Source organism: Rhipicephalus microplus, chromosome 7 (genome assembly GCF_043290135.1).
Source record: "Rhipicephalus microplus isolate Deutch F79 chromosome 7, USDA_Rmic, whole genome shotgun sequence".
NCBI classification, from domain to species: domain Eukaryota; kingdom Metazoa; phylum Arthropoda; class Arachnida; order Ixodida; family Ixodidae; genus Rhipicephalus; species Rhipicephalus microplus.
Genome location: NC_134706.1, coordinates 95,802,070 through 95,816,182, shown reverse-complemented (window position 1 = coordinate 95,816,182; position 14,113 = coordinate 95,802,070). Strand labels below are relative to the sequence as shown.

At 42.8% G+C, this 14,113-nt stretch overlaps 1 protein-coding gene across 3 annotated transcripts in view; it reads right to left on the bottom strand.

The window, feature by feature from the left end:
* Nucleotides 1-494: 494 nt before the first annotated feature.
* The window catches only part of LOC119180122 (monocarboxylate transporter 12), a 57,893-nt gene continuing 44,274 nt past the window's right edge, over nucleotides 495-14,113 (bottom strand). For all 3 annotated transcript variants that reach the window (XM_037431264.2, XM_075869477.1, XM_075869479.1), the window contains exon 5: nucleotides 495-12,206. In XM_037431264.2, coding sequence (XP_037287161.2) covers nucleotides 11,884-12,206 — 323 coding nt within the window. In that variant the 3' untranslated portion in view covers nucleotides 495-11,883. The remainder of the gene's footprint in view (nucleotides 12,207-14,113) is intronic.

Here is a 14,113-nt window from a genome sequence, read left to right as displayed (position 1 = left end):
AGCACAGGGCAGAGTTGACAGGCAGATTATGGGAGAGACCTTTGTCCAGCAGTAAATGTAGTCGGGCTGATGATGATGAATAGACCTTTTACTGCCAGCTTTTACTGAAAACCACGAATTGTTTGGTGACCGTTAATTAAACAAGCACTCGTTGCATAATCAGAAGCATTGATGCCTGCCGAAATTTGACTATTCTGTCACGCAACACCATAGGAGTTATCATGTTAAATGTGCTTGCACACTCTGCTGCCATTCAACCAAATATTGAGCCCACTACCCGTGTTCTTGGCAATGAAAGGTCACAGCTACTTACCCGCAATGGTAAATGAAGCCCGGTATCCTTTTAAGGTTTATGAGCAATCTCTATTTCCATCATGGAATGCATAAGTGCTAGTTCTAATGGCACCACAACATGCTTTTCAAAAAAGGCAAGTGGGAACATATCACCACTGATAAACCACACAACGTGGCAGCCCAAAAGAAATGAGTACACGTTACCAAGAAAGTGTCCAGTTTATTAAATCGGTTACTATATATGTACAGTTCAAGGCTTGCCAAGCACCCTATATTTCTTGGGCTATTTGTTGCATCTCGAGGACCAAAACTCACCCCGGAATCTTTCACACCAAGGGCATAAAAGTAAAAGCTAAATGTTTCTTATTTCACTTGTTATCGCAACAGACCACATGCGGGATAGTACTTAATGTGAAATCAAATATACATGGGGCTACCAAAATTGCCAGGAAATTACATGCGCAACAACAATGTGCTGGAATACTGTGAAGCATGTGCATACGCATTACACGTTTAATGTCTGCTAATTAAGAACAGCTAGAACTTGCATGTGACTGCTACACACGCTGCCTTGAATTATCGTATTGAATAAACTTACAGTCAATGCACTAAGCTCAAGAATTAAAAGAGGGCAAAGAAACTAGACACTGATCACCTAGCGACAAACACACAAACTTCCAATAGTTATTTATCACAGTCTGGTAAGGAAAACTCAAATGCATTGCAGCACAAAAATGTACCGATGACAACAAAACACACAAGCATAATGCGAGGGAGCAAAACAAAAACAAAAGAAAAAAATGAGTGTAGAGTTTCTTAAAAATGCGATTAAATTATTAATGCAACTTGCCGACATGTGTCCCGCACATTCTAACAATCACTCGAGTTCTGAAAAAAGCACGACACCACATTGGCGACGATTTCTGAAATAAATATACACAGAATGTGCAATAAAAATGACTGCTCCGCAACATTGTAACACTGGCAATGTGTACAGCAAAAGTAAGCATTGCATAGCAAGATTGTCGTCGGGAAACTGATGAAACAAAGTGTACAATTATTCCATCCCAGTTACACATTCCCAAGACACAAAAGTAACCTTTCGTGATGCAGCACAAGATAAAAAAAAACACATGCTATTATTCTTCAATCTCTTCTAGACTACACTGCAGCAACACATCATACTGACTTACTCGCTAGTCATGCCCATTTTTTCCAAAACATTTTGGCGAAACATTATTTTTCAAAAAAAAAAAAAACAGTGGTATGCAGCAGATAATGTAGACAAGTCCAATCAAAGTTTCTTTTAGTGTTAAATGTATCATTTGTACAGACAGGCTGAACCTAATGTCACCGTTAGAGCACACAAGCCATGGCAGAGGTGCCTATAATTTTTTTTTCTTTTTGCAAAACGTCTCCACGCAATTCTGCACAAATATCTCAACAGGGAAAGTGTGAAGGAAGAACAGCCAGAACTAATAAAGCACATCAACAGCTACTTTCTCTTTTATTCCGTACGAATAAGTCACTCCTAATATCCCAATGATAAATATGCTGTGTGCCTGTTGGTACAGTGAAAAAATGTTGATGAAGCCTTTTCTTTCTTTAGTCTCACCTAGTTGAGTACAGAATTTCAATTTCACATCATCAGTATGCTCTTTTGGCTCTGTTTTTACTGGTAAAGTGGTGCAGAAGGCAACTTTTTTTTTATTCAAAAACATCCAGCCATGCATGTCCTCAAGAACACTACATATAAGCTAATGACCTCCTGACCAGTTAGCTTCTTCACCAAAATAAGCAAGTAAAAGCTCTGAACGCATTACAGCTGTTGTCGGTGCGTTACACCAAGCAGCCACAGCAACACACAACAACTTGAGACATGTGTAGGCAGGAAAAAAAGAACAGTGGTAAGTGCAGTGAGCAATGTTTCATCATTCTGATACACCTTTCGCTCCGCGACAGGCTGCAGTATCAAACCTCACAATAACCCAATGATATCCAAGTCAATTGATGCTTTCTAACAGAAACTTCCCATCGGCATCAGTGCATCCAGCAAACACACCGCTAAAAGATGTTCGTCGGATAACAGCAACACTTGGTGACAAACAAGATCAGTGCCTGTGCTCTTCAGCACGTGTTAACATGCTTGTGCAATGAAGGCACTATCGCTGGTCTGCTGGTGCACGTAATGAACAATGGGGGGGAGGGGGGAAGAAAATTTTTTTTTTCTCATAAATTTTAGGCATGAGAGGAGTGCACAAATCATAGGTGCTCGCTACCAAATGCAGTGTAAAGAGAAGAGAAAAAATGCAAGCATGTTCCTGATATTCAAAAAAAAAAAGAAATTGGTTAATTTTTTTTCAAGTGTTGACAATAAAGTTCCTGCTCACTCACTCACTCAAGTGTTGAAACATACAGAAAAACTGCCGAAATTTCATTGATGATAATTAACGATAATTAAGTCAAGTTGTGCATCACTTGAATGTAAGAAAAATGATGTTCTAATAACATTGATAAATTATGTGACAAAGTCGGCATTTATGTTGGGTGCTCAGAAAGACCTGTCGAGAGGCTCCAAAGTCGAGCAGCAGCTAAGCAATAACAAAAGATACAATAACAAACTAATGTGTTGCAAGTAGTACTACCATCCCAATAAATGTTTTTAAAACTTTAGTGTGTTCTCGTTATTCTTCTTTGTGAAGCAGACACAGTTAAAAATATGCTGCTTTCCAAAAAAAAATTCTGATAACTGTCCCTTTTTCAAATCCCAAGGATAGAATTGTCTGCGTACAATCCCTAGGTTTCAATCTCGCATTAACTCGGACCGATTTAGCCATTGCCTTAACTACAGCACTTTGCTCAACAATGCATGCAAACTTACGAGAAATAAAAAGTGAGAAGCTTCGACCCAAGGACAAACTTGCCATGCTAGAAACGTAATAATTAGCACTACTCACGAATGCAGCAGTGTTTCTTTAGATGAAGCGTAATGGGGTCTCTTAAGAGGTTGAGGAGCGATTGATGATACAATAAATCAAAGATTTGATGCCTATGTGGACTGCTCGCAACAAACATCCAGGAATTTAAAAAAATGCACAAGGAAGTTTGCATTACACTAAAAAAACGCACACATGGAATGCTACGGGAGTACAAGCAGTTCTAACCCATCGTGCACATACAACGAAAGATACTGTGCTTCACTTATTTACACCAAATATTGCAACACCTGTTTCACTGCTTCTAGTGAAAACACATTTAGTGAAGTACTCCTCAGAATTTTGTTGGTGACGTCAGCGGCGACGCGAAAAGGCGTACATTTTGACGACACCGTGTTGCCAAATTACACTGCCAATATAATTAATTGAGCAAGTATTGAAACGCTGATATAATACCTGCTTACTTCACAAGCAGACACAAATCGCACAATGAATATCGGGATACTGGATAGTATTAGTGTGGATGTAAAAACACTCACATCAAACGACAATGGTGCCAAAAAAAAAAATTCACAGTGAAGATAGGCACCTGAAACACAACTGCTTAAACGTTTTAGAGAGGGCTGATCGCTTAGTGTTTGTTTATAAAATATTCACGTACAAAGAGAAGCACTCTTAATCTAAAGAAACTCTAAGAATTAGGTTTTGATTGAAGTTATCGGAGCCCTTTATGAGAAAGCAACACAAAAGCATGGTATCGGAGCAAACCAGTCAATGCAAGCACAAGGGATCAGCTTAACAAAACAAACCGAAGAAAAAAAACAAAGGGTTAACAGAATTGCATCACATGCATTGTTTCAAAAAAAAAAAAAAAACACGCAAACATGGGGGCAGCGTTCTCATCAAGAAAAAGCTATAGGCTGCGACTAGACTGAGCTACAATGAAGGTGCTAGCCTAGAAAGCTCAGTGACTAGATTCAAAAGTCACACAGAGGCACAAATCATAGTCAAAATGCTAACAGGCTATTGACCACTGTGCAGTAGCATCATCGGTCAGTTGATGGGTGCTCTGATGTCAATCTACAGACGGTTCTAAATCTGGCAGGTAAGCACATCTTACATCGCAATCTAGATGTTTCTAATACTAGAATTATTTATGCATGCTCTATTCGATGGAGACGTCACGCGACGTTATGACTTCGAGCAATGCGTTCACATTGAAATCAAGAAACTGCACACCTAAGTCTGGAGTTTGTTTCCATTTGGGCGATGGAGCGATGCCCAGGGTCACCCATGAACCAACTTTTGCGCTTACTAATGTGTATCTTAGTAACCAATGTGTATCTTAGTGACTGAAACTATCGCGTACGAGACAAAGTTGACACGTAGCATTTATCACACATTTGCTACATACATCCACTCAGGCATGCAACTCATAATAATTGAGGGGTTTCAAAAAAATTTAAAAACACTGTACCAAGAAATAACTTGGAGCCAAAATCAGATGAAAACACACAATAAAAAACTGTGTCACTGAAATTGGGCTGCAGAAAAATTTGCTTTCTGAAACCACTCGCTTCATTACTCGAACTTTGGTACTGAAAATGGTGCATGAAATTAAAACTGTTACGTGATGATCTCTAATGTATGGATGAGTCGGTTTAAGCACTCAAATGATCTTCAAAATGTAGCCAGTGGAAGTGTCTCTGATGCCCAGTACAACTGCACAGCATTACGAAGAAAAAAAAGATCATCATCCAACCCAGAAGAAAGGGTATCTAGATCTATGAATTGCACAGCTGAGTGAAAGGGGAAAAAAAGAGAAAGAAAAACACGTAAAATTGAGAAATCACTTAACTTGTGGCTAGAAGTTACAGATTCAGTTACTAATTGCAAAGTTGCAACTGGTGACTTAGGAGAAGACCACATAAATATGAAACTTTACACTTAGTCATGGTATTTTAAATGTCATTTAGCATAGGCAGACAGCTTGAAATTTGAAGTGTTCCAAAGTTCCCTCGAGAATTTACAGTTTGAACAGCAGCAAGTATTTCTCGTTATGGCACACTCAATTTCAACATTTGGTAGAGTATGACACTGAACGATTACATTTTTTTGGAAGTGTAACAACTAACATCCCACAGCCACTGTAGATTTAGCTCTAGAAGTATCTGCTACTACAGCTCGTGCGCAAACGTGCAATACCTTTTTCTGGCATCATGAGTAATGCACTCGGCAAGAGAATAAGAACCGTCACTTGGGGACTGCAACATCTCGGTCACCTTACCTTCAAGAGACAAGGGACACATACAAAATTTGAATAATCTAAAATGGACCATGGTAGAGTTCCTAACTTCCAAGTTGCTATACTAGTAACCGTATTCACAATAGTTCGAGAGTGAAGAAGCGGTTTCTTTTCAACATATTCACCTGCAAGTCCCACTCACAGGCACAACACACCATACAAGCTGAAGCTTGCCTCGTTTCGATGATGGATGAGAAGGGCAACACACCCTTCCCTATTGCGCAACTTCCGAAGTAGCCGCAACGATTGTCCGTTTATTGTTACGCAGAATTCTTGACTCCTCTGACGGCACCCTGTCTTCTAGGGCACACACGAAGTGCCTTCCACGACAAAACATTCTCAATTCTAGCTCTCCTTCCTCAAAGCAGTCTTGCTTGAAGGAAGGCACTCGAAACACTGTTGCGCTTTAAGTTCACCGAGGATGCTGTTACAGGTGTTTGCATTGCCAGAGATTTCCTGCCACTGAGCTCACTGCAGTTCCATCAACTGTCGTAACTTTGCCCTGCAAGTTAGCTGACACGCCGTGATGGTAGAATAGACAACAAATCTCCCTTGCATGTCAACCTGTTCTCAAACATAGCGAAACTGTGGGGGTCCTGGTTCGTGACAATGCTGAATTCTGTAACGGTATCCCAGACGCATCCCTAAGCGCTCAAAGCTGTCAAACCGCTCAGCCCTGCTAGACTTCTCAGGCTTGGTTACACTTATTCAACCTCTGCGAGCCTTGCATTTACACCATAAGCTCCAGTTTACCACCTGCACCTAGACTAAGTCACATCATTAGCAGTGTGGCAGCTTTTCTTTAATATAAATGACTGTACATAGATAACAAACCACTGAGCTCTAACACTCCAAGCCAAAAGAATTAGAAATGTGCGTGTTTAGTACCAATTAACACTGAAGAATGTTACGTCAAATCTGGAAGCTCTAAAGCGAAGCGAAGAGCTATTCTGCACACCTACGGTAAGCCACAGTAGCTCAATCGTGAAATATACACACGACAGCAAAGGTTTACGGGAACTTGGGCTTCACAGAAAAAGAAAATTTCGACTCTTATTGAATGACGCTTCTGATCTTCCGGGTCAGAAGCGTACAGGTGGCAAGAACTGCTACAGGCTGGGACGTTTGATTAGAGGCAGTGTTCAATTTCACTTCCCGCAAACTTTAGCTCTTAGGTGTACATATTCGGTCTTGCTGATATAGTCAAAAATCAATTTTAAGAAGCAAATGAAAGCATAATCATCAACGCCACATACTTCCAAAGCTGAACGGCATATGCCGCCTCAGAGAATACTACCTGCAACAAAAGGCACCAAAAAGATCATTAGCCAAAACACGCACATCTGAAGAGACTCACAGCCTCCCCGACCACTACCCAATTTTCAACAGATGACTTGAAAAGTACTCGACACTACAATAAGATCCTTTCCACCACTGAACGTACCTCACAAATGATCCTGAGAAGTTCCCCAGCAGTGGAAGCCAGTGTACATGCAGTTCATCTGAGACTGACGGCAAGCTGCGACCGGAAGTGGAGACTTTAACCACCTTTAAGCACACTCAAATGCTGTCATCCTTGAAATGTAGCTTTCACACATAGTGCGCACAATACATAGAGCAACGAAAGAACCATGTGTCGGCAAATTCCGTTCGTTTCATTTGACGAAGTTGGAAAGGCATCACTATGAAAACACGCACCTCCAGGGTGATTAGATAGTCTTCATAACGAGGGCTACATTCTTTCTCTTCACTTATGTTTGCCAGGGTCCACCAACGGGGTGACCGCAGCGTTTCTGTCATGAGGCTCGGGACGAGCACATCCAAAGCGTCATGAACACCTATAGACTAACAGTCTATCCTAATGTCTTACTGCCTTCACCTCAGCATCGAACCTACGCAGCTATAAGTGACGTTGTGAGGAAGGGCTTCTCTTAGCTATCGAAAAGAGCTCCAAAGAGTAGTATAGTACAAGTAAACTGGTAATGCTATTCTGGGCTGCGAATGAAAGTGGATTGACATTGTTAAGCGTATAATGTACAAAGCTCACCCCAGCACGGTGAATAAGCTCCTGAAGAGTGTACATAAGTCTTGATGCTAAGGTGAAATGCTACCTTTTGGTCAGCTAGAACTTGACTGGATAGTAGTGTTTTCTGAAATATAATTTTGAAATGGAAAATCAGCTTTATAATACAGAAACATGCAAAATTGATCTAACACTACTAGATTTAGCACTCCCCAAAAAGGAATGCACTCTAAGATTATATTTCCATTACGACCTTACGGCACTGGCTTGGATTACAGGCTCACTAGCTTGAAATCAGAATACTTCCCGCCTCTCTCTTTCTCTACAGGCATGTCCATTATTTCCACTCAGCGTGCTGCAACCAACGGCATCACAGGCACAATTTTGTATCCCTGTTTTACCGACATCAATTTGTGTTCAATTTTCACAGTGCCGGAAAATGTAGGTTTCACAGAATGTTTTTTTTTTCCACTAACTAATAAAAATCTCCACAGGAAACGGTTTAGGAAATAATGCATATTATTTTTACTTAGCAACATAGTTTCTTGCACACCCAATTCAACGTTTCTGAGATCTTTAAAGGGTGTTTATGATCAAAAGGGTATTGACAGGGCCAAGCCTACATACGACGACTTCCGTTTTTCTCCAACACTAATCCTCCACTATCATCGGCCGGCACAACACCACACAACTGGATATCACCGAGATCGGCCAGAAAGCGCAACGATTGCACGATGGAGAGCCAAGCTGGAGAAGAATCGGTACATTACGCAGACTGCTAGTTGTACATGCTGTGGAAACAAGAGTTTACCATTGGGGTAACACAATCCTTCCTGATTGTGTGGTTTAATATATATATGATGTAAGAAGGCAGGGATGGTTAGCAGAAGCAGAGAAGGTAGAAGAGCACATGCTTTGGAATAAACATAGCATATGAGCCAGGCCCCGTTTCCCAGTCATCATAGCATCACATGTATACACTAGAGGGCCTTTTATAAAAGGAACAATTGAAAGCATTTGGGGCACTACTTCGGCCTATGACACTCTTGGCCATGGTGTAAAAAGAAATAATTTAGGAGTGGACACTGTGCCCCATGGCGTGTGCATCCAAATAGTGTACGGCTCTTTCGATCCCTATAGGCCCCCTTGTGTCCCACGCAACTGTGCGGCAGTAGCGTGCGGAACACGAAGGGGGGGGGGGGGGGGGGGGGGCACAATTGCGACAGGAGCATGCGCTATTGACGAACTGCAAAACTGCATAAGTAGCATCCGTGATGGCACTGCAAACATGAGAACCACGGTGTACTTACACCATGGTCACGAGAAAAGCACGGCCTACATGATGTCTAACTCTAGTTGCTAGCATGAAGAGTGCTTTAAGGAAAATACGAGAGAGAAAAAAAAAGTGCGTTCACCACATCACGCTTAGTCTCTTTGACTCTCACGTCACAATGACAGCCCACACACAAAACTGCGACCACCATATGTAGTAGTATAGTTGAGCGTTATTTGGACACACTCACCGTTGCGACGTGGGGAGAGTAAACACCTAAATTATTTTTCTCGTACTGTAATCTTGGTCAAGTGGTCTCCTTATTCCTAGAATATTTCACTAGCAAGTACAGCTCATATATATAAAGGCCCTATTAGTATTGTTACAGCGGAAAACAAAAGCACTGAGACTAGTGCAGAACACACTGACCTGGACTTGAGCTCAATGTATTGCATATGGGATTTCGTACCAGGCATGCTATCTTCGTGGGCGGGCCTGCAGGCTCGGACATTTACTGTGTGCAGACAAGCCACGCATGTCTTCTACACGTTGTGTGTACAATAAAACACTATCTACGTTGCCTTGCAGAAGCAAGTTTGTACAGAGTGGGTGAAAAAACAAGCCGTCGAGAGCCGGCTGAAAAGTCCACGGCAGACCGCGGTGTACCCGACGGTGCAAGGAGCGAAAAAGTTTGAACCTCGAGCAGAGAGCGGCAAAAAGCTGTGCTTTGGGAGTACCGTACTATCGGCGAGAAAGTGTAAGGCTCAAGAACCGTAGGTGGGAAGGGGCAATTCCTTACTAACTACGTGCGACATGAAAAAGTAAGTCGGCACAAGGGCGAGACCACGTACCAGGCCTAGATGGTAAGGTGGTATTGAGAAACAGTAAAGCTGCAGGGTTTGAATGTGTTCCTATATCTTGACACTTGACGAGGCATAGAACACCCCCTCAGGCTTAGCGTAAATGTGTTGAGGTTTAAGACCTAGTCGTTCCGAACCATGGCAGATCGAAAGAGCATTGTCGGCCTCTTCGGGACCTGCCTTTGGCTCAGATTTCTGTAGTCATTTCTTGTGCCACCTAGGCAAAATAATGGCTCAGTTTTTTTTTTTTTCTGCACACACCGAGTAGAGCGTAGAGTAACGCTCGGTTACAGATACATTGTTCTTGTTCTTTGCATTCCTCATTATGACGTGACATCATAGTATGACATTATAATGTCACAAATTTTCATGATCAGTGTAACTGCTTGCTTGGAGACGGTCTTGGAGGTGTCTGACCAAAGCCTTGAGAGACTTTTCAAGACCTTACAAGACATGCTGCGGCGGCTGCATTTCCGATGGAGGTGAAAATGTTGTAGGCCCGTGTGCTCAGATTTGGGTGCACGTTAAAGAACCCCAGGTGGTCTAATTTTCCAGAGCCCTCCACTACGGCGACTCTCATAATCATATGGTGGTTTTGGGACGTTAAACCCCACATGTCAATCAATTAAGTCATTTGTGAAACTGTGTGAGGCTTGACAAGATTTTTTAGGCCCATACACAGCTACTTTCAGCTTTCTCCTCAAGATTAAAAATATCAGTGATTGCTATATCAAGGTTCAACTCAACCGTGTAAGAGCCAGAATTGATTGGGCTACAGAAGCAACACATTACTGCAGTGATTATTTACATGAAAATAAAAATTAGTACGGCACAGTATAACTATTCTTTGTAAAAACACGGATGGTATTGCAATCAAGCAATACTAAAGTGTTTTACCAATTATATGCTGCATACTCTGGTTATATGAGCACACAGGTGCAGATCATGTAGGTAAAATTTTTGCATTCCAATCATACCTCACTATAACGAAATAGCATCTTACCTGAAGAAAGTTTGTTATAACCAAAAATTCATTTACAGAAGTGTATTCCTAGTACTATAGCTATTGCAAGAGTATTCATTCATTTGCTATAACCCATATTTTGTTATATCTGAGTTCGCTATATCGAGAATTGAGTGTACTTCAATGTAATTCTTAGATAGTTTAGCTGTTTTGAAAAATACAAGCCAATGGCGCAAGATAAACGAAACAGCGAAAAACCACATAAATGTGCAAGAAAGGTGCTTTCACACCTTACTATCTTTACTTATTTGATGTTACTGGCCATCTAGCACAGTTAAACTCCGAATAAAAAGCGACCAAAAGGAGTGTTTTTTTTTTTGTCATCCCACAACAACAATTGCCATCTATATAGTGTGCCTTTCCTTGCACTACTGCTGTATCCCCAATACTTCCAGGTGACGAATGACACCCACGATATCGGCGTGACACACTGTTCCTGATTGGAAAGTGGCAAGCACCAAGTTTTGAAGGAAGGAACACACGAGCAGGCCAGGTGACAATTGATGATTGGGGACAAAAAGACACCCTTTTTATATCCCCCCTTTTTTACGATGTAAAAGGAATTCTTCCTTGCAGAAAAAAAAAGGCCACTGAGCGAGTGATTACGTCTAGTAAATGAGAGATTTCCGGCCAATCACTTGTTGCTTCGGCATAAGTTTGAACGGAAAGGCAAACAGTTTTTTATTCTCAAGAAGTTAGGCAGCCAGGAGGAGTGTTTCGTAGCGATCCATTTTGCTCGCTGTTCGTCAAACATCGCGCCAAGTGGCCGATCCCGGTGATAACAGAGGTGCGGTGGCTTTGTGGCCAATGACAATAGGGCAAAAAGTACAAAAAATCAAAATGGATCGCTGCAAAATACTGGGCCCCTACGGCTCCCACAGAAAATAGGCCGAGCGAGGACTCTCAGGCGTCGCTGTAACGTGACACGGCACGCAACCACGTACTTTCCTGGCACCCTGCAGTGACAAACACGCTGCCACATAATGCTCATAAAGGTGCGCCAGTCTGATCATCGCACTTGTTGGCCAGAAAAAATGTGATTGAAAACGAAGTGCGTAAGGTTGATGAATCCAAAAGAAAGTTTGACTGTCTGAGCCAACAACTGCGGCTCAAATGTGCCGTGCTTCCAGATCCCAAGTGTTCGAGGAAGAAAGACTGAGGGCAAAGCTCACACGCAGATTCCGTTGCTGACTAGCGCCACGGTCTCATGCGGGGCTCCCTCTTCAGTAAACTTGGTCGCGACCGGGTTGGTGCTGTTCTGCGGCAGGAGGACCGTAGTGACGTGATTACGCGGCTCAGCGGAGGAGGACGTAGTGGCGGCAGCGGCGGAAGACGAGGACGTGCTGTCGGCGTCGCGGTTGTTGTAGGAGGCTGGGTTCTGGCAGCGCCAACTGCTGGCCACGGGCAGCATTAGAACGCCCGATGCGAGAATGCTCAGGCCACTGAAGTAGAAGGTGGCGTCGTATGCACCGGTCGTGTCACATAGCCAGCCTGCAGAGAGCCAGTGGAGAAAGACTTAGCACTCAAGGAGCGTCGTCCAACTCAAAAGAAAGTTACGAAATGGCCTCTATATCAAGCGACAAAGAATTCATGCACACGAGGTGCCCCTGGAGCGAACGTTTTACGGTGAGCAGTCTTGCCTTCCTTAAGGCCGCAACCTTGTGGTTTTGAGGAAGGCAAGACCGCTGATCGTAAAACGTTCACTCAGAGGCACCTCATGTTCATAAATTTAACATCTCTTTAAGCTTCCACTTTTGCTTCAACTCCTGTCTTGTTTGTATCTGCATATGAAGGAATACACTCAAAGCTTCGACACAAAGAACATGGATGGGACAAAACATTGGCTACAGCAAAGAAAATCTTAAATTCGGTTTGCCACACCTTTATGGAGCATTTTCCTGTACATAATCTGGATAAGTTAGTAGATTGTTATGCCAGGGCTTCCAACCCAAACTTCAGTGCTTTAGCAAGGTATTCACACTGTCAACCTAGCAGGATGAAAATTCAGGAGAACGCAGTGGAGGAGAAGGGGGGGGGGGTTGCATATCTGACATTCGGACTGAGAGATTTGAGATCCTCTGTCGTTGTTTACATACACTGTAACTATGGAAGCACGGTTGTTTAGGACCTCCACACATTTTGTTTTCGGCATCTGCAGCCATTTTCCGACGATGGCAGTTGTTCGCGTGTGTCTGCGCCCGTATCGATTCACAACCGTGCAGTTCGGGAGTGTTTTACGAAACAATGACCGTGCGCGATCACTTATGCTCAGCGGCACGTTGTGTTCCACAAGAAATCCTGTGAATAGACATTCTGATGATGATCACACTGTCTTTGCAGCTATTTTGGAAGAGACTTCCGATGTCCTGCCCTATGTTGACCTGGTCACTTTGCGAAATGCTTACATCACAGGCACTCGTGGTATACAAAACCCATACTTGCCACCTTTCCGCGAAGTCACAAAGCACGGACACTAAGTTGTGTGAGAGTCCAGAAACACTTGCAAGTACACTTTTTACTTTAGAAACCGTCATAGATCTTTCAACTGAACTCGTGGAAACACACATCTCCCCAAAATCTTGTAACAAATACAACTGACACATAGGCAAGCGGCGTAGTTTTAGCGTACCCCTCAAGGCAGACATAAGCAAAACTTGTGGTCGCCTTCTTTGGGTACGGTGGTGACCTGGCCTCGCGACCCCCGGCCCTTGCGCAGATGCACGGTACTACAGTGCCTAGAATATGAACTTAGCGGTACTCTACGGTATGGTTACAATGAACTAAAAGTGTAGCGGTGAGTGCTCTTTTGCAGCACCACAACTGTCGCAGTAGGAAAGGCTGACGTACACGCATGATTAAAAAAAATGGCTCTGCTCTGGCGAGCACTTTTTGGGAGATTCCTGATAGCATTCGTACAATCGCGAGAGATGGCAGGCATGCACTGTAGAACATGTGATCACAGCGCCTGTGTAAAAAGATTCGACCTCTGAAAATAAGAACATCGAGTAAACAGGCATGCAAATGCGATGAAGGTGTAATGTGCTGCGTTGCACCCAAAGAATTTCATCGCCAGCTGGCTTCTCGGAAACGTGGATGGGCATTTTACGCATCGACAGCAAATCCCTCCTGGCTAAGCTCGTGGCGCAGCGACCACTTGGATCACCAGTGGGAGCAGCTGTTTATTGTCATTATCTTTATTTTCAGTTATAAGCTGTTATACTTATTTTCCAAAAGTTCGAATGCTTTGAATATTAACGCTCCGGGCCATTTGACTACTAAACACTACTAAAAACTATGTGAAAGTTCATGTATTGGCGCACCTCTGGATTTTACAAGCGGACATCACTGGCAGCTAAGCATGGGCGTAATTTATGGTTATTGTAAGAGAGTTTAAATTG